The 22,811-nt window shown below is 25.9% G+C and overlaps 1 protein-coding gene across 1 annotated transcript; it reads left to right on the top strand.

The window, feature by feature from the left end:
- The first annotated feature begins 3,459 nt into the window (after nucleotides 1-3,459).
- LOC145836449 (ligand of Numb protein X 2-like) lies at nucleotides 3,460-21,149 on the top strand. Its single transcript, XM_082944248.1, has 13 exons — nucleotides 3,460-3,465; nucleotides 3,608-3,781; nucleotides 4,323-4,487; nucleotides 4,883-4,999; nucleotides 5,267-5,470; nucleotides 5,852-6,021; nucleotides 7,622-7,792; nucleotides 8,127-8,355; nucleotides 8,741-8,915; nucleotides 12,581-12,684; nucleotides 19,494-19,609; nucleotides 19,691-19,825; nucleotides 20,759-21,149. The coding sequence occupies exons 1-13, from the start codon at nucleotides 3,460-3,462 to the stop codon at nucleotides 21,147-21,149; spliced, it is 2,157 nt and encodes a 718-aa protein (XP_082800374.1).
- Nucleotides 21,150-22,811: the final 1,662 nt, after the last annotated feature.

Genomic DNA, 22,811 nt, shown 5'->3' with positions numbered 1-22,811 from the left:
GGCATAGTGTAAAATATATATTAATAACATTTCAGCTTGATTTGATACCAAGCTGAAATATATCGATTCATAAAAAAATACTTTGTTTATCTCAGGGTTTAGTTTTAAACGTCTGGCAAAGATTCATTGAAAAATCAAACTCAAGCTGACTTCTTAGCGCAAGACAACGTTATGTAACAGAGATAAAACAATGTTAAAATTGTGGATGACTACTTTATTTAAAAGTACTTTGACAAGATAAAATTTTTGTTCTGTTTTAAGACATTTTTATTTTTTGAGAACTAAATAAAGAATAATGGGTGCACGACTGTTCAAATTCGGACAATTCAAATTCTTAATAAAAAATTGAAACAGCAAAAAATAAAAAGTTAATGTACATTTGTTTAAATAAAAAATTGATATGTAAAACATAATAATATCTAAAGGCCATTTTTTTCCTTTTTGCAAAAAATTAAATTTTTTTTGAAATATGGCGTTATTAAAATAAAAAATATAGTTATTTTTTGTATTTTTAAACTATATTTAAAAATATTTTAGATTTTTCAAAATAGATAAGAGTGGTTTGTAGACATTAATAAGATCTACATACGCATTTTATATTTTTTTCAAATTTATATTATTTTTTGAGATACAGTCTTTTAAATATTTTTTTAAGAATTTGAATTGTCGGAATTTGAGTTGTCCGAATTTGAATTGTCATGTAACCAAGAATAATATATTAGTAGGTAGGACTATAATACGTATGTTTTTTTTAATAATTTTAATATTTATATTGAAAACTATAATACTTTTTCATATTTTAATAAATCTCCTCGTTTCCTTTTCCCCTAGCTTGTACATAAATTTAGTATATACACTGTTTATCATGTAAACTTTTTAAAACAGTTTTGTTGTTTCAATGATTAATTTTTGTTTTTAATGTTTATTCTGTAAGTATAGTTTATATGTATTATATAATCTAAGTTTAATAATAAATTTTCAATTTTATTAAACAAAACAATGTTTCACTCGTTTTAATACGAGATCTTCAGTTGTTTAAAATCTTATTCAATTAGAATTCTATTTAAATAAGATTTAAACAACTGAAGATCTCGTATTAAAACGAGTAAAATATTGTTTATGAAATTTAAAATCTATATTTTATTAAGTTGAGAACTTTAATTGCCACCTTTAAAGTATAAAGTACGCAATATAATCTAAGTTAGCAATTGCTTGAATATATTTTATTTAAGACTCAGATTTAGTCTGCGACAAGGTTTTAGCTAAAAAATATTTTTTTGAAAACAAAAAACTTGAGGTTTATTATGACAAACTTTCTCAAATGCACTCATAGTTTGATTCTAAATGCATCTTAGTTTAAAATTTTATTACTGTTTCTGTAGAAATATTGATTAATTTATAAAATAAAAATTTCCATGCAAGCCAAATTTCTTTTTAACAAACCTGGCCAACTGACTCAAAAGATACAAACAAAAATTGTTTAAGCAACTAAGATAATTAAATTTTTTTATAAACTAGTATATTTATTTTTACCTGACTAAAACTAAAACTCTGCTGCGAAATGAATTGTCAAGCTCTTTAAAGCATATTCTAATACAAAGTGGTAACTCAACAGGTTAAATAGTAATTTAATAGTTAGTATGAGGTTATGATAAACAGTGTTTTAAACTAATATTGTCTATAAATAAGGTCAATTGAAGTTAAAGATAGACTTTTGTTAACGTTTATTATTTCAATGTATTTTAAGTTTTAAAGCAGATTGTTATGTTATTAACATTTTGAAAATGTTAAATGTTAAACTTTATCTATTGTTGTTTCTAAAAGTTTGTTTTACAGTTACTGGTTAAGAATAAAAAAATATAAACTTATTTCAATTTAATAAGTAGATTTTTAATGAAAAATTTAGTTTATTAATGATGACATAATTATGTATAGCATAAAGTAGTTAAAATCAAGAAAAATTGCATTTGGAAATGTATGAATATCAGTAGTATTAAAAACGTTTTTTACTAGTTTAACTATTTAGATAATCAAGCAAAATCAGAAAAAACTTTAATTATTTTATTATTTTAGTTTCAAAGTTAATTATTCTTCTAGTTAAAAACAGTTGATTAAATTATTACAAGTTACAATCTAGAATAAATATTTTTTTTTATAAAATAGCAATTTAAGTTTTATTTTTGTCAAGTACCTCTAAAGGACAATTAAAATACCAGTGGTTAACTCTATCTCGTATGCAAAAGTATTTAAAAAAGAAATCTATATAATATTTTTTGTATGTTTTACAATTCTAAAATTTAGTTAAACTAACACAACATGAATGTTATCCAAAAAGCAAAACATGAAAACTTTTAAGGGTGCTACTTAATTTCTTTTATATGTTTATATGACACCTACTTGAAAGTCTAATTAATTTTCAAACAATTGTTCAATTAATTTTTTCAAACGGCAAATATCGATCAAAATAGTTGCAGTTATTTGTATCGGCACAGGAAATTTGAATTTCATATTTTGTATTGATTGTAAATAAATGTATAAAATGACGTTTTTTCGCAAATCTTTTTATGAATAAGTAATTTTTAAAGGTCGTATTACACGAAAAAATTTTATTTACATAAAAAACTTTTTAATAATTTAATTAACTTTGTATGAAACTTGATTAAGAAACTTAATTTTCGTACAAGCTCGTACTACTTTAAATTTTCCTTAATTTCTATATTGTTTTTGTTGTGGTGATATTTTTAAGCTATTGTTATTCAAAACATGTTTTGAATAACAAACGTTTTCACTCATAACTTAATAAAATCTCGTGTTACTTATTTATAACTTTTTTACGTTGGGTTTGTTTAAATTACAGAAAGAAACTAAGTTTTTATAGTATTCAAATACTTTTATACACCTTAATTGTTCTATTAAGTCGATAAACTGAGTTACGAATTAGTTTTGTACATAAAATTTGCTTACATACAAAACAGTTTTTTATTAATCACTTGAAATTTAGAAATATAAAAAATTTAACACTTTCAAATTATAACTAAAATATAATTTACGACGGATATTATAAAGTATTTATAAAGTTCTCATTTTTATAAGTTAATGTGTAATGTATGCATAAAATTATAATTCTAAAAATGATATTGAATTTAAAAAGTAAACTGTATTATCATGTTAGTGTACAATTATAACAACAGTTATTAATCTAGTTTTTTGTTAGATATAGAACTTTTATTGATACGAGAAATCAAAATGAAATTAAAACAGTAAAAAAAAATTATAAATATGTCAGTTAACCAAAAATAACCTAAAAGCTCAAAGTATCTTTAAATTTTGCAAACTATGAACGTAAGGTCAAAAAAGCTTTAAAAATTGTGGTAACTATACATATGAAAATATTACCAATACAAGAATATAGTCTATATTTTTTGTTTAACAATAATTAATTTTTTCTATCTACACAAAATGACTGTAATAGTAAAGTAATAAATACAATATTCATATTATTTTCTTATAATATTTTGGTAACTGTGTATTTAAAAATATTATCAATACAAAAAAAATCAAGGGTTTTTCTGAAATACTCCATATATTTTATATAATTGTTGTTCAGGTGAACGGTGAATGCATGCACAACGTGACTCACGTGGACGCCAGGCTCATACTTCACAACGCCCACCAGCAAAAACTGATCAAAATTAAACTGCTGAGGTACAAGCACCAGCACAACACCGAAAAATATCACGTCAAGTTGGACAAACCGCCCGGCACGCAACTCGGCATTAAAGTGAGTTTTCGTTGAAAATTTTTCACACTATTTGAATTTATACCAACAATAGTCCAATGCGGAACTTAAATGTGCTTAAATTTATTATATGTGATATTTGCAGAAAACATAGTGTTTTCTTTTGCAAGCTTGTACTTTCAAAATCTGTAAAACCTTTTTTAATCCTTGAAAAATTCTATAGTTTTAGTTTCTCCAAACTTAAACTTTCAAAGATGGTTGAGATGTTTGCCTGTCAGTTTTAAATGCAACTAAATAATGGCTAAATAATTTTAGTTTGTTTTTCTATTTAGATAAGAGCACGACGTTGTTGTTAAACAATGATAGATAAAAATAGTTTTTAAAAATATCTTTTGGCTGTTTTAAGTGTAATTTTTTTTTCCAAACTATTTGTTACCTATATCATATAAGAGTTTGTTTCAAGTATTAATTTCGGAAAATAAATAAAGTAACAACTCGCGACTAGTTAAAACAAAATTACTTATTACTTGAAGTATTTATACTTTCATTCTTTCAAACAAGTTACACAAATTTAACTTTGCAGATAACGGCGCGTGAGGACCTGGTCGGGGTGTACATACTGGAGCTGGTGAAGGGAAAGGTGAACCCCCAGGTGAGCAGAAACCTCAGGGTGGGCGACAGAATACTGAAAATAAACAATTGTGACGTCACCAACAGCTCTCCCGACCGAGCCGCCATGCTCATCAGTGTTCGTTGATTTTTTGTAAAAAAAATGTGTTTTGCAATAAGTTTTATTTTTTTTAACGACAAATATAAGTCAGCCCTAAATTTGGTTTTGAAATTGAAAAATGAATATTCGAAATATTCGATATTTATGTAGCATTGTTTTATCTTCGATAACTTTTAATTGATTTTATTAAACGGATAAACATATTTATAATTATATTTTTGTAATTATCATTTAAAGTTGTTTAAAAAAAGTAGAAGTATAAACATTTTCTACTACAAAATTTTCTATTTTTATATTTTGTATAAGTTAATTTATCCGTTTTTCAGTATCTTATGAAAATAACTTATCTGAAACATTGTATATATTTAATTATATTTTAAATCATTAAATAATAAAAAACATTTATACCACAGGAAGCTGTCAACAAAGTGGAACTGGTTATTTCCAGGTCGATTAATCAGATGTTCTACGAAGAAATATCCAATTATGACGTAATAAAGCAACCTAACAACATGCTGAAACGTTCTAAGGTAGTTTTTTATATTAGCCAAGCAGATTTGTTATTTTTAATTAGAATTTCATTAACTTAGAGTTTTGAAAATACAACCTTTGCATTAATTCAGCCAGTTTAATAAAAAAAGCAGTTTGGTAGCAAATATTATACTGTTGTAGTTTAAATCACCTAAGATGAAATTGAATCAAAAAATAAGTCAACATATGACTATTTATGTTGTAAACTTAAAATTACATAAAAGAAACTAAAACACTAAAATAATTATATCTACTTGTTGTTCCAGTCTGAAATAAGAAGACCCGCACCACCAGTACCTGCAAACAGAAGATCGAATCAGACCAATCAGAGAAGCCCCAATTCCCAATTGACCAATGGCAGGCCTTCAAACATGCAACCGGCCAACATTCCGAATGCAGCTTCGGTGGCGAACAGGCTCGCAGATATGAACTTGATTGAGAAAGAAAATCTTGTGACACAAAAAATCAAGGTTCGTTTGTTATTAAGTACAATTATAAATGTCTAATCAATACAAATGGGTTAGTTTGTATAAATAAATGAGTTAGAGAAAATAACTTAAGTAACTAACTGAGTAAAGAAATAACATAAAAATAAGAAGAATATCTTTACCTAAGTGGTACAAGTCTATAAATTCCTGTTGTTATAATTAACACCTTTAATTTAATACGACCCAATAAATAAAAAATGTATTTTATGTTCATGAAAACTACACAATCAATATAGAATTAAAAAAAAAAGAACTCCTTTCCAAAAATTAAAATTCTGCGCAAGTAAGTTGTTCGGAAAGGCTCACATCAAGTCATTTATTGGTTGCCAGCAAGTAATGCTATTTTCAATATTATTCATTCAGACAACGACGGTGCACAAGCGCGTGGAGGAATGCCTGGGTATCGTGATAGCGGGTGGGTACAACAACGATTCAAGCTGCTGCCCCATCTACATCCGGGACATACTGCACGATTCAGTGTTCAACCACAGCAGTGGCATACAGAGGGGCGAAGTTATCGTCAGGGTCAACAGGTATCTGTTGTTTTTATGTTGGAAACCAAATTTCTAATTTATTGAATGTCTTTATAGTCTCTATTTTTCATTAACTTAGAGCTTATATCAGGGTTCGTGCGCGTCAGGCTAAGTCAGGCTAAATCAGTTTTTTTGAAAAAAGTTGAAAAACGTCAGGCTAAATCAGTTTTTGTGTTTAAAAATTTGAGAATCTCAGTTTTTGTCAGTTCAAATGTATGAAATATTTTTAATTAAGATCAAATTGAGATGTGAATTTATTTTTAAATAAAGATTTAGTTATTAAAGACAAAATCAGTCAGTATTTGTAAAAATAAGTGCTTAAAACCTTTTGTTGAATCTCTAAAATAATTTTAAGAATCTTCATTATTTTGTTTTTAGTAGATTATATACGTCATAATTATAAAAATTTATAAAAAAGTACAGTTTAAACATTTCAGTTTAGTTCAACAACTTGACTGTTTGTTTGAATTTGTTTACATGAGCTTTGTTTTTCAGAGCTTATTTGGTTAACCTGTTTTAATTTCTAATATAAAGGCTTTATACCAAATACTTTATAGATTAATACTCTTAGTAGTTTGTTCATATATTTTATTTTCTGTTTATTCAAAGTTATTAGAGATATTCACAAGACTAAAAAATTACTTGTGTAATATCATGGTTATTTTAATTAATTATTTTAAAAATTAAGATGCTTTAATGATAACATAAAGTTTTTGAGAGATGTGTTTAATTACATTTTGTTTTTCTTTTACAGACTTATTCACATTTCTGTTTTAATTAATAAAAGCTTTTGGTCCAGTCATGTAACTTATAATTGACGAATTCAAGTACTAATTGACACGAACCTTGTATATGGGTGATAAGTGGTGGATGTAACTAAGCCCCAAAATTTAATAAAGGTATGAATTCATTGAAGCAGAAATTATAATGACCAGTTAAAAATATTCAAGTTGCTGGGTAAGCGATTGATAGATGTTGAAAAATAATTCATTTATATTTTTATTTTCTTTAAAAGTAGTTTTGTGAATACTTTTATTGTGTTAATTTGCTATTTAAGACCCCCCAATACCCAAAATGCCTTCTGAAAGTAGTTTTTTCTACTTTGAAAAAATGTCAGGCTAAATAGGTCTCTGTCAGGCTAAATGAAAAGGAATTTCGCGCACTAACCCTGTTATATAAACAATCAAAAATCTTTTTCGGAATTTACCATTTCTGTTGAGGCTCAATTTATAAAGAATGTTTTCCAAAATTGATAGAGAATCAATACAAACGCTTTGTATGGTATAACAATTAATTTTGGTTTGAATTAGTGTTCCTTGATTTTGTTTTTTAAACTTGATTTAAAGTATTAAATAATTGTTTGATGTAAAAAAAAATAATTATAATTCGATGGCATGTTAATAGGTCTAATGGTATATTAATACAGAAATAGGTATAAACTGTACTTAGTTTTTGTGTTTTATTTTAAGCATGTTTTTGCTTAACTCTATCAAAAAAAACTACAGGATCTCACTGATAGGGCTCACATAACAAGCATTGCAACTTTTAAGAGATAATAATAAAGTTTATTTTGATCATTAACATCCATGTATGCACGCAGGATCTCACTGATAGGAAGGTCACACAACGACGCGGTGCAACTTTTGAAGGAGATCGCGTTCACCTGCGACAAGGTGACGTTTGTTACTTGCAGCATCGACTACCACAACAAGAAGGAAGAAACAGATCTGTGGGAGAAAAACTTCGTCGGACTGTCCGCTGACAATGACGAGTTGGTGTTTGAGAAAATTAGTTTTTATGTTTTACAGAGCTGATTGTTGTTTTAAAAATATTTTTGCATTTTATCTATGCAATTTTGAAAAAAAGTATTTTTTTACAGCTGAAAATCTCTAACAGAGTGAAACATTGTTTTATAACAGAGTTGAAACAAAACATTTTTAGTTTTTCTCTTAAATTCAAAGGAATCTGATCGTTGCACTTACAACCAAAAAAAAACATAACAATTTTCACAGCACTACTCTATAAGATAATAGCATACCTGAAAGTATAAATATAATTAGGCGTAGTTTTTAACAACATATAAATTATTCACCAAACACGTTCAGTGTGCCGCAACAAACGCGTTCCGTGTACAAGCACGCCTCGTCGCCGTCCTGGAAGACGTGGGTCTACCTCCCGTTGCGGCTGCACACCAAGCGCAGCATGACCATCAGCAAGCGGCACGCCACCCAGCCAATAGGAATCGTCCTCGTCAAGTCTTCCGTGCTGTCATTGGACGGCGAGAGGGGAGGGAGGCAGCAGCAGAAAGTTTTTATCATCAAGTTTGTACCTTTAGTTTTTGTAGTTTCGGATTTTTTTAATGCTAAATACTAAAAGTTTGTATTGAAAGTTGTAAGCATTTTCAAGTGGGTTTTTTTAATTATTAATAGTTTTCGTTTTAGGATGTCTTTTGTTTTTAGTAAAATTTCATCTTTAAGAAAAAAAGAATTTTTCTTTACATAGCTTAAAATTCTCATAAATCTGTTAAGTTTTTATACTTTCCCTTGCAATATGAATTGGAATGTAATAAATACATTTTTTGATAGCTTTAGCAAAATCCATTAAAACTCTCAAAATAACTTACATTAATTTTTGTAAAGGTCGAGATATCTAAGAAATAGTCAAAACAACTTGTTATAATTTACAAACGTGAAATTAACATTTTTTATATTTTCACAAGTCAATAATCGAAGGTTCACCGGCGCACAAGCAGCTTCAGGGGCTGATGTGGGTGGGAGACATCTTGTGGGCCGTTAACAACCAGTTGCTGGGCGACATGAGCGTTGCCAGGGTGACCAAGTTGCTGCGGGATTCCCACGTCATCAGCTACAACATCACCACCGTCACCTGCCCCGGTAGCTTGCATTGATCAGTTTCGATCATGGGGATTTTTTTATGGTTCTGCGAATGGATGCACTTTTGTCTTGGTTTATAAAGTATAAATGTGGAGGTGATAGAGAATATTTAATTGAGTTTGAAATTAATGAAGTCGGCTTTACATTCACATTTCTTACTTTTTCTTTTTTACGTCACAAAACTCTGTGATTAAAATCGCAATTTTTCAGAAACTATAACTTGATGTTGTTTACTTTCCTTTAAAGTAATTCTTTCATTGGACTGACTGAAATTTGAGCTTTGCTTTACAAAAAAGTTTATATAACAAATAAGTGCGTCCATTGTCGTTGGGCTTTCAAAATAAATTGAAACATTTCATATTATTTTGACTCTTCATGAGGTTTGAGCAAATTAGTTATTGTTATATTTAGTTTATATTGTGTGTAAGTTTTAAATTTTTCTTAGTGAACGCTGAAAAAGCAAAAATAACTTATAAAATTAGTTATCATTATTATAAAAATATCAATTTTATCAGAATAATGAGTATTTCAGCTTAAACTTATTTGAACTGTTAGATGTGAATAATGTTCTAGTTAATTTGTACAATCACTTTTTTTATTATTTGCTTTTGATTTTCGCTTGTTTAGGCTTTTGGTAGGGTGAGCTAACTTTTATTTATTTGGATTTATCGAACAGTTTTTATTTTGTTTGAACAGTTAACCTTTAAGAAATTTAACTGTTAATCAAAGTTTAATACTATAATGTTTAATAAAGTTGCTTGATACATTAATGTTCTTCAAATACTGCAAAACAAATCTATATTGAAACTTTAAATTAGATGTGCCTTTAATTATAATATAAAATGAACTGTATTTGAATATTGGATCAAATTATTATTTCGAAAATAACTATCTTTATAAAACAACATCAATTTGTTTATAATTCAACAAAACATTTATGTAAACTAAAAAATATATATTAACTAAGTCTTAATAAACTGTTAAAGTTGCTTAACGAATTAGTTTATGTATTATATAATCAACATGGTATTTTTTATTTGGTTATCATTTCTTCAAATGTTCTATAACTTTGAGTAGTGTTTTTAAATTAGGTGTGTGGCTTGAAAAAAAAAGTTTTACGATTATGTTTGAAACAATTATGAAAATAACTTAAAAGTTTTGTTAAAAGACAGCAGTTGACTACTAAAAAACTAAAAAATATATTTTAGTTTTCCATTTGTTTTTCGTTCAAGGAACAATTGTTTTTATTTACTGCCTTTTTATATATACTTTTTCTTTGTACGAATACTTTTTATTTATACTAACTTATTTGAAACAAATAACTTTTCAGTTTCTGACAATTTTTACAGTATTTTTTCAGTCAACTCAAACCTTTTTTAAAAACAATTATTTTGTTTGAACTGATTGTACAAATATACAAAATTTAAAATACTTATTTAGACTCCATTTACTTATTTAAAAAAACAATATTATTAACTCTTTAAATGTTGATTTTTTTTATCAAATGAAATAACTAAAAAAAGACTAGCATTTTTATGTTTTCTGATTGTTGTTAAAATAAAGTTAGTTATTATTTATTTGCAGCATTTGAATAATTTGAGTTTCATCGTGGTTAATAAACATTTTTCATTATTTGTTATTTTTTAAGTATAATAAACATTATTTTTAATAAAAATTACTTATGATCTCTAAATATTTTAGTCTCTATATATATTTTTAAACTTTTAAAGAAAAGTTCAATAGCCTCTTTCACTTTTTCAAGTATTTATAAAAAGGGGATGGGTCAAATGTAGACGAAGACACTTTTGCTTAATAGACAATTTTGCACAAGAGTAGTTTTATCAACGATTATCAAGCCATACATCACTTATATACCTTTTGACGTCTATTTCAGAACAATTAATGTTTTAGACTTTTTATACAAATTTTTGACTATCTAATTTGAATATATATTTTATCGCAAGTTTGTTTTACTATCAGTAATGTTATTTCAAAAAATTGAAACTAAAAACAAACTATTCTGTATTCTATTTCTTTTTAACTGCATGTATAACAAAATAATTAAATCCATGATAGCTTAAACACAACATATATTAAATCATTGTAGTATGTAGAAATAACCCACGTTTTACAGTGTTATTTCCTACAAGTTTCGATTAGAATCTGCATATAAAGAAAGCTTGTTTAAAGATACTAGTTAAGCCAGATGATGTTCTTCAAAGTTTTGAAAAGATAGTTATAGTAAACACAAAACGGTACTACCTTATCAATAAGTGCAGTAAAAAATCAAATAACTAGATTCGTCATGTATTAAAAGAAAAATAAAGACATAAGTTTTGTTAAACGTATGAAACTGCAGTAACAAAGTTTAATCAACAAATTAAAATGTTTACATATATACGACAAGTTTTAATAGTAGTAACGCGTAAAACGACTACGAGAAATAAATAATCACTAAGCAAAAAGCTTTCAAGCATAACCTAACCAACAACTCCAAGAAAAACAAAATATCGTTTTATCTGTTTTTAAGGTATTTTTTTACCTTAGTACAGAATTTATTACGATTTGTCGTTGTCTACAAAGCAGCTCATATATCAAACTTGCTTACAAAAGCTATAAAGCTTACGTTAAAACATAATAAACAGCCAAAACTAAATTTGTTATAAGTTTTTACACGTGCCTTAATATTTGTTTGTTGTTAATACACTTTGTCAAAACAACTAAATAATATATTTTAAATGTATAAAAAAATATTTGTATAAGTATACAGTAAAGCGAGACTTAATAAATAACTGTTTTTTTTCCTTTATATCATGAGTCATAACATTTAAAATTAATATATTTAATCCTAAAAAATATAAACCGTGAAGTTTAAGTTTTAAAATCCAATGTAGTAATAAATAAACAATCTAGGTTTTACTTAATTGTCAAATTTTCAACAGTTTAAAAAGTATAAGATTTGAATTCTCGTTTTTGATGAATTTGCTTATGTGTTTATCAGTCTTAAGTTTAGATTCTGTGTACTACTCAACACTTATCATCACGTATAGAAACTTTGTCAAAAACAATTAAAACCGCTTTGTAAGTCTAATCTTGTTATCATTTTATTACATGTCGTGTATTTTTACCCAATTGCATGTGTAAGTATCTTTTTTGATACCTACTGTGAACTCTAATCTTCCTAGAGAACTAGTACTTAAAGTATAACGGTTTTACTGTAGCTAAACAATGTTTAATGATAAGTTGCATAATTAGTCTATATATTACATTTAAATTTCAATAAAACAGATATCTTCATTGTTGTTTAAAATTTCAATAACAAGTGCTGATAAACAAACACGGTACTAATTTTTTATTCGTTGAAAACTGTATTTACATGTTTTAAAATTATAACAGTACTATAAAAACAAGACACTGAAAATTTGTTTGAACACTAATACTTTGTTCTTATAATATTAGAAAACTGTAATTAAGATTATCTTATTAACTAAAAACAAAATTTATGAAAAAAAATTCAAATTTTTAACAACAATAAACAACATGTTCAAAAATACGTTCAAATTTTAACATTGAAAAAATAATATCTTTATTAAAATTTCAGAAGGTACACACTTACAAGTGAGGATATACATAAACCATAGAACTCAACTAAATTATTTTTAAAGTGACCCATGTGACAGGTTCAAACCAGTTTCACTTCCGCTTCTCCAAATGTGGACACAGTCTTCATCAATACCAGGAATATCACTTTGGTTTGGAGAATTATCAGGTTAGCCAACGGTATATCTGCAAAGTGCAGGTTGGTTGAAGTCTGTTACGTCATAAACAGTTCCATTTATCAGTCTGTAGTTTCCTTCTTGCCCTTTATCGTTCATGCCAATTCATAGATATTTGTGGCCGATATTTTTTTCGACTAAGTCTCTTATTTCACTGAAAAAATAAAATACAAACATTTAATACAGTAAATGCTCGTTAAACATGTTTTGAAATTTTCCACTTAGTTTAATTTTTTAGTTTTTATGACTCATAAGTATACTTTAACTATTTAAGTCAAAAGAAAAGTATTTAATATCTAAAACAATTTGAAAAAACTTATGTTTTACTTATGTTTTAGACTTCTAAACTTTCGCCTCAATTTAATTTTAGAAAAGAGTTTCGTTTAAGTAATTAAAATGAAGATAAACTTACTTTGTATATTTTACATATAACTTGAATATTTTTCATTATTATATTTACTTGGAAATTCATAATTAATTTTACTTGATTTTTTGAAAATTTACTTAAAATAATTATAGTTTGTCGTAACAAAATTGTTTTTAGATGCTTTTGGAAATAACTTTGAACAATTTTTAAAATCGTACTTATCTTATAGATATTTTGTAAATCATCACAATGATAAATATCACAGTGAGATATCATGTTGGTTTTATTATTTTAATATAATTTTTACAATTTTTGTTATTGCAATGACTGATGTTTATGATTTAACTGATGTTTTAATTTGTCTACGTAAATAATTCTAGCTTTTGTGTACCTTAAAAAATATTGATAGTCTAACATTTATTAGAAAACATAAAGTCATAAACAATATAAAATAATTATGCGTTTTACATCTGCTTCTACATTACCTAATACTTTTAGTTATTCTTTGTTATTAGTTGTTATTCAAAAAAATTAAGTGTAAACTGTTTCAATTATTTTTAAAACAAAAATTAAAAAAAAAACAGTATACCTTACAAGAGTTCGTGTATTATGCTATTTAAGCATAAAACTCTTTACTGGTTTGGAAATTTACACTAAAATAAATTAAATGGAAAAAATTATAGATGTTTAAGTTTTTCATAAAATATACAAAATTATATGATTATTTTTTAGTTCTTTTGGTTTACATTAAATAAACAGTTTCGTAATGTCTTTAACCTTATGCTACCTTCGTGTTTTAAAAAATAGCACAACAATTGTTTAATTTTTATAGTTTGAAAATATTCTAAAACTTTATTTTATCACGTTACAAGTTTTACATGTAAGATACATTGTTTACGTTACTTAGAACACAAATATTAAAAGAAAGTTAAAAGAATTAAGAAGATAAAACTGTATGAACATAATTAAAGCTTTTCGGAATACAAACTAAAACATATTCGAGAACTTGTTAGAATATTGTACACTTCGATTCAAAGCTTACTATTTAAAACAAATTCAATTCACTGTTAAATGTCTTTTGTTAGATAATTTTTAAGGTGTATATTCACTTATAATGTTTACAAAACTGTACACAACTAACTTCATGGTAGTTTGATGAGTTTTTCTGTTTTTTTTTTTTGACAATTTTGATTGCACAAATAGAACGTTAGAAATTAAACGTTTCTCGTAAACTTATGGTTAAAATTGCTTATTAAAGCAAGTAAAAACTAAACTCATTAAAGCACTTCAGAGTAAAATGCTTTTTTATGTAATAAATGTATTTATTCTTTTGATTACATTATAGTCTAATTTAATATTAAAATGAACTTTTTACTAAGTAAACGAGTTTGTTTAGATAAAACTTTGAAAATTTCAGAATATAAAAATATTAAACCTGTTTTCATAGATTTTGAACTTGTAAAACAAATGATTATTCAACGGCTAAGCTTAGTTCAAGTGTTATGTAACTTTTTTTAGTTCTTTATAGACTTTAACTTTTTATCACTGAAAAGCAACTTATGTAATACTTAAACAAAAATACTTGTTTAATTTCAGACATCTGCTTACTTTCCCAAACATGTAACATTATTACAGCTCGTATCGACGATTTAGAAAATGTTTTAATATAAGCTTTTAGTTTCGAAAATAACTAACTATATAAGATGAATAAACTTTAAATAAAATTTTTATTCATTTCTTTAAGCGTAATAAATTTTAAGATTTAAAAAAATAAATGTTATTGAATAAAATATTTTAACAACTTATTGCGAATTTGAAGTATGTAAAAAATGTTACAAACAATTTGCGACTTGTTGAGGTGAGTTTCTGTTTGATACTGCTTGATGAAGTTTCTTATTTTTGAATTTTCAAAAATATCACGAATTTTAAATCTCATCTATTTCATTGATTTTCAAATAATAAACCCAAAGTATTTGATTTACTTAATTGTTTTTAAACACCCTACTAGTTTTGCCATATCGTCTTAAACCTAATTTTTTTTGAAAAAAAAGAAACTAGCTTAACTTTGAAAGTTTCAATTGTAAAAAAATGCATTTTCATAAATATTTCTTAAACTACCTACATTAATTTTACCGGTTTTTACCACTATGTCATTTTCCGCTTTTCTAGTTTTTTTCTGTAGTAATAATTTTCCCTGCTCGAGTTGCCCCTGCTCAAGTTCAACTTGACTTATTGTACTCGTGTGGTATTAAATTTTCAACAACGATAATGATTTAAGTTACATGGTGCAGAAACTTCATGCAGCTCTAGAATTCAACTTTCCAACTTTTTTTGTATTAAAAACGTGTAAATGTTTAAGACGCAGCTGACACAGATTTAGCTTACAGCTCCAATTTTACGAACATTTTGAACATCAAATAAAAAAAAAAAAAAAACTAATTTAACAGGGAAATAAATGACGTTCATGTACACTTTTGGCTGTAATTTTTTGTACAACTTCGTGATAACATAACTTTCTTATATTTTAAGCTGACATAGAATTTTTTATAACATTTTAAAGCTCAATTGCATTTTAAAGCTTTTAAATAAAGTTACTTTGACGTAGTTTGGGGTTGTACAGCTGAATCAGGGGCCCATTTAAAGCAGCGTGTTCAAAAGCTTAAATTCTAAAATAATAAAATAGCATAATTTTTCGTTGTTTTAGGTGGAGCTACAGCACCAGCGTTCCACCCCACGCGACGCCCCTGGATTCTACCAGGCTAAAAGCTTGAACGCCGACTATTTTATAGTTATTTTGAATTAAACTGAAGAAGAATAAAAGACAAAAATAAATAAGAATATTTTTTTGTGTTACGTCACCACTTAAAATTTATTTGTTGAAAAAGTTGAAACAATTTAGAATTAAAATAATACAAAGCTTTCAAATTATTGTTTTGATATCTTGTTTTATAAGATTTTGTAAATCCAAATAGACTTAGAAATTATAACTTTAGCTAAAATAATACTTGTTTAAAAAAGCTAAAAACGAGTGTCTAACATAGAAATGCTATTAACTGTTTTCCAAGGGTTTTTGTCAGACAATACTTCATTTGAATTTTCTTTATAGTTTTTATATTGTAAAAATATATTTTATACGATTTTATTCATATAAACTACTAACTTTTAATAAAAATAGGCAACAGAGTATTGCGTTAGACACACGTTAAGTAAGCGGCATAGCGTAAAATATAGATTAATTACATTTCAGCTTGATTTGATACCAAGCTTAAAAATCTCGATTCATAAAAAATACTTTGTTTATTTCAGGTTTTAGTTTTAAACGTCTGCCAAAGTTTCATTAAAAAATCAAACTCAAGCTGACTTCTTAGCGCAAAACAACGTTATGTAACAGAGATAAAACAATGCTAAAATTGTGGATGACTACTTCATTCAAAAGTACTTTGACAAGATAAAATTTTTGTCCTGTTTTAAGAAATTTTTATTTTTTGAGAACTAAATAAAAAATTAATATGTAAATCATAATAATATTTACAGGCCATTTTTTTATTTTGCAAAAAATTAAATATTTTATGAAATATGGCGTTATAAAAATAAGAAATATAGTTATTTTTTGTATTTTTGAAATATCTTTAAAATTATTTTAGATTTTTCAAAATAGATAAAAGTGGTTTGTAGACATTAATAAGATCTACCTACGCATTTTTTATTTTTTTAAATTTACAGCACTTTTTGAGATACAGTCTTTTAAATACTTTTTTAAGAATTTGAATTGTCGGAATTTAAGTTGTCCGAACTTGAATTGTCATGTAACCAAGAATAATATATTAGTAATTAGGACTATAATACGTATGTTTATTTTTATAATTTTAATATTTATATTGAAAACTACAATAATTTTTCATATTTTAATAAATCTCCTCGTTTCCTTTTCCCTTAGCTTGTACATTAATTTTAGTATATACACTGTTTATCATATAAACTTTTTAAAACAGTTTTGTTGTTTCAATGTTTAACTTTTGTTTTTAATTTTTATTCTGTAAGTATAGTTTATATCTGTTATAAAATCTAAGTTAGCAATTGCTTGAATGTATTTTATTCAAGACTCGGATTTAGTCTGCAACAAGGTTTTAGCTAAAAAATATTTTTTTGAAAACAAACAATTTGAGGTTTAGTATGACAAACTTTCTCAAATGCACTCATAGTTTGATTCTGAATGCATCTTAGTTTAGTATTTCATTACTGTTCCTGTAGAAATATTGTTATTTTATAAAATAAAAATTTCCATGCAAGCCAAATTTCTTTTTAACAAACCTGGCCAACTGACTCAAAAGATACAAACAAAAATTGTTTAAGCAACTAAGATAATTAAACGTTTTTATAAACTAGTATATTTACTTTTACCTGACTAAAACTAAAACTCTGCTGCGAAATGAATTGTCAAGCTTTTTAAAGCATATTATAATACAAAGTGGTAACTCAACAGTTTTATAATAGTAATTTTATTAGTATGAGGTTATGATCAACAGTATTTTAAACTAATGTTGTCTATAAATAATTGAAGTTAATTGAAGTTAAAGATAGACTTTTGTAAATGTTTATTATTTCCACGTATTTTAAGTTTTAAAGCAGATTGTTATGTTATTAACATTTAGAAAATGTTAAATGTTAAACTTTATCTAATGTTGTTTCTAAAAGTTTACTGTTGTTTACAGTTACTGGTTAGGAATAAAAAATTATAAAATTATTTTAATTTGATAAATAGATTTTTTAATAGATGACATTAATATGTATAGCATAAAGTAGTTAAAATCAAGAAAAAATTGTATTTGGAAATGTATAAATATCAGTAGTATTTAAAACGTCTTTTACTAGTTTAACTATTTAGATAATCAAGCAAAATCAAAAAAAACTTTATGATTTGTTAAACAACAATTGTTAAACTTGTTTGTTTCCAAAATTAAAGGTTAAAGAAAATAAAAAGGTTTCCAGTTAGTGTAGAAGTATATAATGATTTTAAGACTTATAACAACCATTTGACTGACTATACTAAGCTAGTAAGGCTTTGTTAGTTAAAACACAAGGTTAAAGCTTTGGAAAACATCAAGATTATCCAAAGTAGTTTATATGATCTAAGACTGCTCATTTAACGTTTTTGATATCTGAGACTACTTTTAGATCAGGGTTTCCCAAAATCTTTTGTCTAATTGCACCTTTTGAAGAAATTAAAAACGCATTTGCTCCCTCGAACAAGATTACTCAAAAAACTACATTCAAATTTGCTTTTTCTAGTCACTAAAATAGCCATAGTCTGCTTGACAACTTTTTCAGGCAACTTTGTTAAAATAAGTAGTATATACTATAAATGTATTTTATTGCGTATCAGTGTGAATTTTTTAAAAGGCAAGTAACATTTTAGTAAATGAAGAAGGTTTCCTATGATATAAAACAACTGACCAAAGTGAAGTAAAAACTCACTAACTTAGTTTGTGTTAAGAAGCTATACAATATACTAGTCAAACTTTATAAATCAAAGTTGTTTTCTATAAGTGTTAAAAGATGATTTTCGAGACAAAAAAAAAGCCCAAGAAATTTTTTCAAAAAACTTGGTGAACAAAAAATCTTTCGGTTATCCAGTAATACTTCACGGTTACAATTAAATTAAAAGTCTTACGTTTATATGTTTAATAGTTTAATAAGAATTTTATGAAATTTGAAATTATATTCAGTTTGTATTACAATTTTAAATAAAAAATTAAAGATACTTTAAGAAAATAAGGCGTTAATGGAATTTGGAAACACATTCATTGTTAAGTTTTTTAATGTACCTTTATGGGTTTTTCCTATAAATTATAGCCTAAATGTGTTATTTTAGTATTTTGTCAAAACAAACGTTAAATAAAATCGAGTTATATATAGTTTATTATTTATGTCAGTCATATTAGAATAAATAAGTCTTAAATTAGGTTGTTAAAAATACTTGTTTATACTGTGCTCTTAAATATGACTGTTTTAGTTCAGGGAATTATATTTAATTATAAAACTTCTTATTACAGTTCGCGCATTAATTTTATGAAAATTTTATTAAGTTTTTAAACACTAACAAACTTGCTTACTAAATTAGCTTTCCAAGCTACAACTATTTTCTGATTATGCTAGTAACTTTAACGAATTTTAAATATTATTCACTAAATAGAAACCAAGGATGAAAGCATTTCAATATTAACTCTTACAGGTAGGTTTATTAATAATAAACAAAATGTATCTAAGTGGTTCAAATTTATATCAGTTTATAAAAAGCTTTTCTGATCCTCAAAATTCATTGCGCAATTTTTGTAATGAAGAAAAAGACAAGACTTGTAAAGCAATCGAAAATTTAAAAAAAGAATTGAAGGAAACAAAAGAAAATTTGTTAAAAAAAAGAAAGAATTTTTTCAGTACAATACTTCAAACTTCAAAACTCCCTCTCCAAATTTTAAGTACAAACTTGAACTAATGAAAACAGATGATCCAGACTATGTTACTTGGAAAAATTCGCTGGATTTGGATTCTAAGTTAGCCAGCCCTTCAGAAACTGAATCTAATAAAGAGTTAAACACTCTAAAACAAAAGAAACTTACGTACAATATTTACAGAGTGAAAGCAACTGATGGAGATATTGAGGAATCAAAAAGCTCGTGGTCTTCTAGCTTACTCTTACTTCATGCAACCAAGGGGCCAAATGTTAAAGGTATACTAAAAGAAGGGTTCAGACCGTCGAAATCTGGCAAGTATGGCCCTGGAGTCTATACAACTAACAGTTTTAATTATGCTTATAAATATGGTATTTGTTTTGTGAATGACGAAGGTATTCCGAAACACCTGAGTTATTTGTTTGTCAATAATGTAAAACGTACCAAGAAGAAAACAAAATCTACAAAATTAAATAACGTAGAGCAAGTAAGTGAAAAGAAAAAAAGAAAAATTTCATTTGCACTTCCAAAAGCTTCTTATCCTTTGTATAGAAATGGAAAGAAAATTATTCTAAATCTTAAATCAAAATCTGTAGCATCCGAAAAAATTTTAAACGATTACACTAATAAAGAGCCTTTTCTAAAGATTGTTGATGATTATTTATATCGAGAACTAAGTCGTTTCGAAAATTCTCCTCAAGATACATTTGACAGTCAGAATAACAAAATTTTAAATGGCACATTTCAATATAATGTTAATAAAGAAAAAATAGCTGTAGCACATCATGATTTAGTTACTCCTGCATATTTGATAAAATTTAAAGTTAAAGAAGAAGTGCAAGAAGTTGTTAAACTTGTACTGTACGACAAATTACACGTGTATAGGTTTAGCAAACAAACTGGAAACGAAATAAAACCTATAAGTCTGTCTAAGAGTTCAAATTATCAAAGTAGTTCAACTACTATAAATGAGTACACTAATAAACAGTTTTATTCAGAGTTGGAAGCAGAAATAGATACAAACCAAAGACCAAAAGTAGAATTAATAGAATCTCAATTCGATCATATAATTAATACAATTAAAAAACAGTTGTCATTTAGATTAGATAGTCTTTTTCAAAATAGTAATAATAATTCACTGATGTATAGGACAGAAGTGTTGAAGTCTACAGATGAAGATTATCAGTTTATATTTAGTTCAATTAATAATGAAACGTCTGAAAAAAACCCAAACGTTTTCAATAACTTTAGAGTTGTTCCTGTTGGTCAAAAGGTTAAAAAAGTTCACAATGCTTCCCTCTACCTTCACGGAATTAAGTCTGACAAAATTATAAACACACTTGAGTCTGGTTATCCAAATGGTTGGAATTCTTATAAAGAACAGTGCAAAAAAGGATGCTTCGATCCTAATGACATCTTACGCCCTAATAATTGCTCTTGGAAGGCATCTAACGTTTTAACAACAGAGCTTTTAAAAGGTACTAGCTACTGTAATGTTAATGGTGAAGGTAAGAAATTGTCATTTGTTTTTGTTGTAGGCAAGGGAAAAGCTAATTTGTTTTGTGATCTAGGTGTTAAAAGAATACGTTTATCGGAAGGAGGATACCATGAAAAGTCTGTCATTATCAGAAAAATACATTGAAATCAGACAGTAGAGGTTGTTCTATTACTTCCGGCTCTTATAGAAATCCTGAAAATACGACTGAAACACCTTCAGTAGGAATGGTACCTGCATATTTGATTGTATTCTATAAACAGTTTAGATAAGTAGCAAAATAACTTCAGTTTCATATCAGACCAAAACAAGATATTAGATTTTATGAGACTATTATTTATTTAGAACTGTTAAAGTTAATTTTTATACACTAATATGTATAATTATGTATAATACTTATAAGAAGTATAATTTTTTTTTAAATTGATAAATTAATATTCTTCTAAATTTACAAACTGTTAAAAGACTTCCTTTATTAATCTTTTCTTAAAAATAAGTTTTATCTAATAAATTTCTATATAAATCGTTTGGTCTAACAATTGTTCCATATATAAAGCTCATATTTTTTTTCTAATATATTTTGTTGTGCCTCTAACACTTCTATAATTTTATATATAAATCTCAAACTAGATTTAGTTAAATTTTTTATTTCTACATTTGTGATACCTTGTAGTCAATATTTCTTGATTTTGACAATTATATCCGTGTATTAAATTCACTTATTAATAGAAGTTTTTGTACAGAAAGTTTATCTTAAGGTGTTATTTTATAATATTATGCAAAACCTTTTTCATAATAATAAACTTTTGCTAAGATTGGTGTGTTTATTTTTTATAGTAGCGATTTACGTTTTTTTTTATACAGTGTGGCCTGCGACTACTCTTATTCAATATAAAAATTAATTTTACTTAAAACAGTGCACTAAAAACAAGGTCTACTATAACATAAAATAAAAGCAAAACAAATAAATTTGTAGACTTGTAATTTATAAGTAAGTTATAGTTTTTACTACAGATAAAATAATTAAAGCAAAAATAAATTATTGAAAACCAGCTTATTTTAGCTTACAATTATTCAAGCGGAACTTTGAGTTGAAATTTTGTGTGGCTGATAATAGAATAGTTTAAAAACTTTGAAAACTAATTTTTTACAATTTATTGAACGTTCTCTAACAAAGTTTTGAAAAGTTAAATACAAATAAAATTAAAAAGAACACTATAGAACTAGTTTTTTAAATTTGTTAAAATTTGTCTTTATGTTAGTTATTTTAAACTATAAAATGTTTAACATATTTATTTCAGGGATTTTTGCTATCAGGTGGAAATAATTAGTAAAATCCGAAATTGTAAACGGGAAATTGATTACGAAAGGGGCAATATTTTGTAATGTAATAATAATGTATGTTTATGGAAATAAATATGAATAAGAAGCTCTGTAATAGACTAACATAAACTCATACTGCATATTGTAGTTAAAAAAATTTTTAGAAGTTAGGTTAAAATAATTAAAATGTATTTTTTTTGTTACTGTAAGTTTTTTGTACAAAATATCATTTATTCTTTGTTATAATAAAAGGTTTAATCAAACCAATTGAATTAAAAAATTTTATAATAATAGTTGTATTTTATAAACTTATTTTTTATTGAATTATATTCGTTATTTGCATTAAGTGTGTAGATTACAGAACTAAACTAAACCTTGCAAGGTATAGTGTAATTTTTAATGGCGCAATCTAATATTTATTCAAGTTTTTGTTTCATTTATTCATTGGTTTTTATTTTTATCTCAAAAAATGGGTTTCGATCTTAA

Source organism: Thalia democratica, chromosome 5, assembly GCF_965202585.1.
Source record: "Thalia democratica chromosome 5, ktThaDemo2.hap1.1, whole genome shotgun sequence".
Classification (NCBI taxonomy): Eukaryota; Metazoa; Chordata; class Thaliacea; order Salpida; family Salpidae; genus Thalia; species Thalia democratica.
Note: the sequence above shows the minus strand (reverse complement) of the source record. Positions and strands in the feature narration are given on the sequence as shown.

Bases quoted from the DNA above. Each gene is read 5' to 3' on its own strand.
- LOC145836449 (XM_082944248.1), top strand. The intron at 8,916-12,580 runs GTAGCTTGCATT...TTATTTTTAAAG, and splicing joins CACCACCGTCACCTGCCCCG to TGACCCATGTGACAGGTTCA. The intron at 12,685-19,493 runs GTTAGCCAACGG...GAATTTTTTCAG, and splicing joins TTGGTTTGGAGAATTATCAG to TACAATACTTCAAACTTCAA.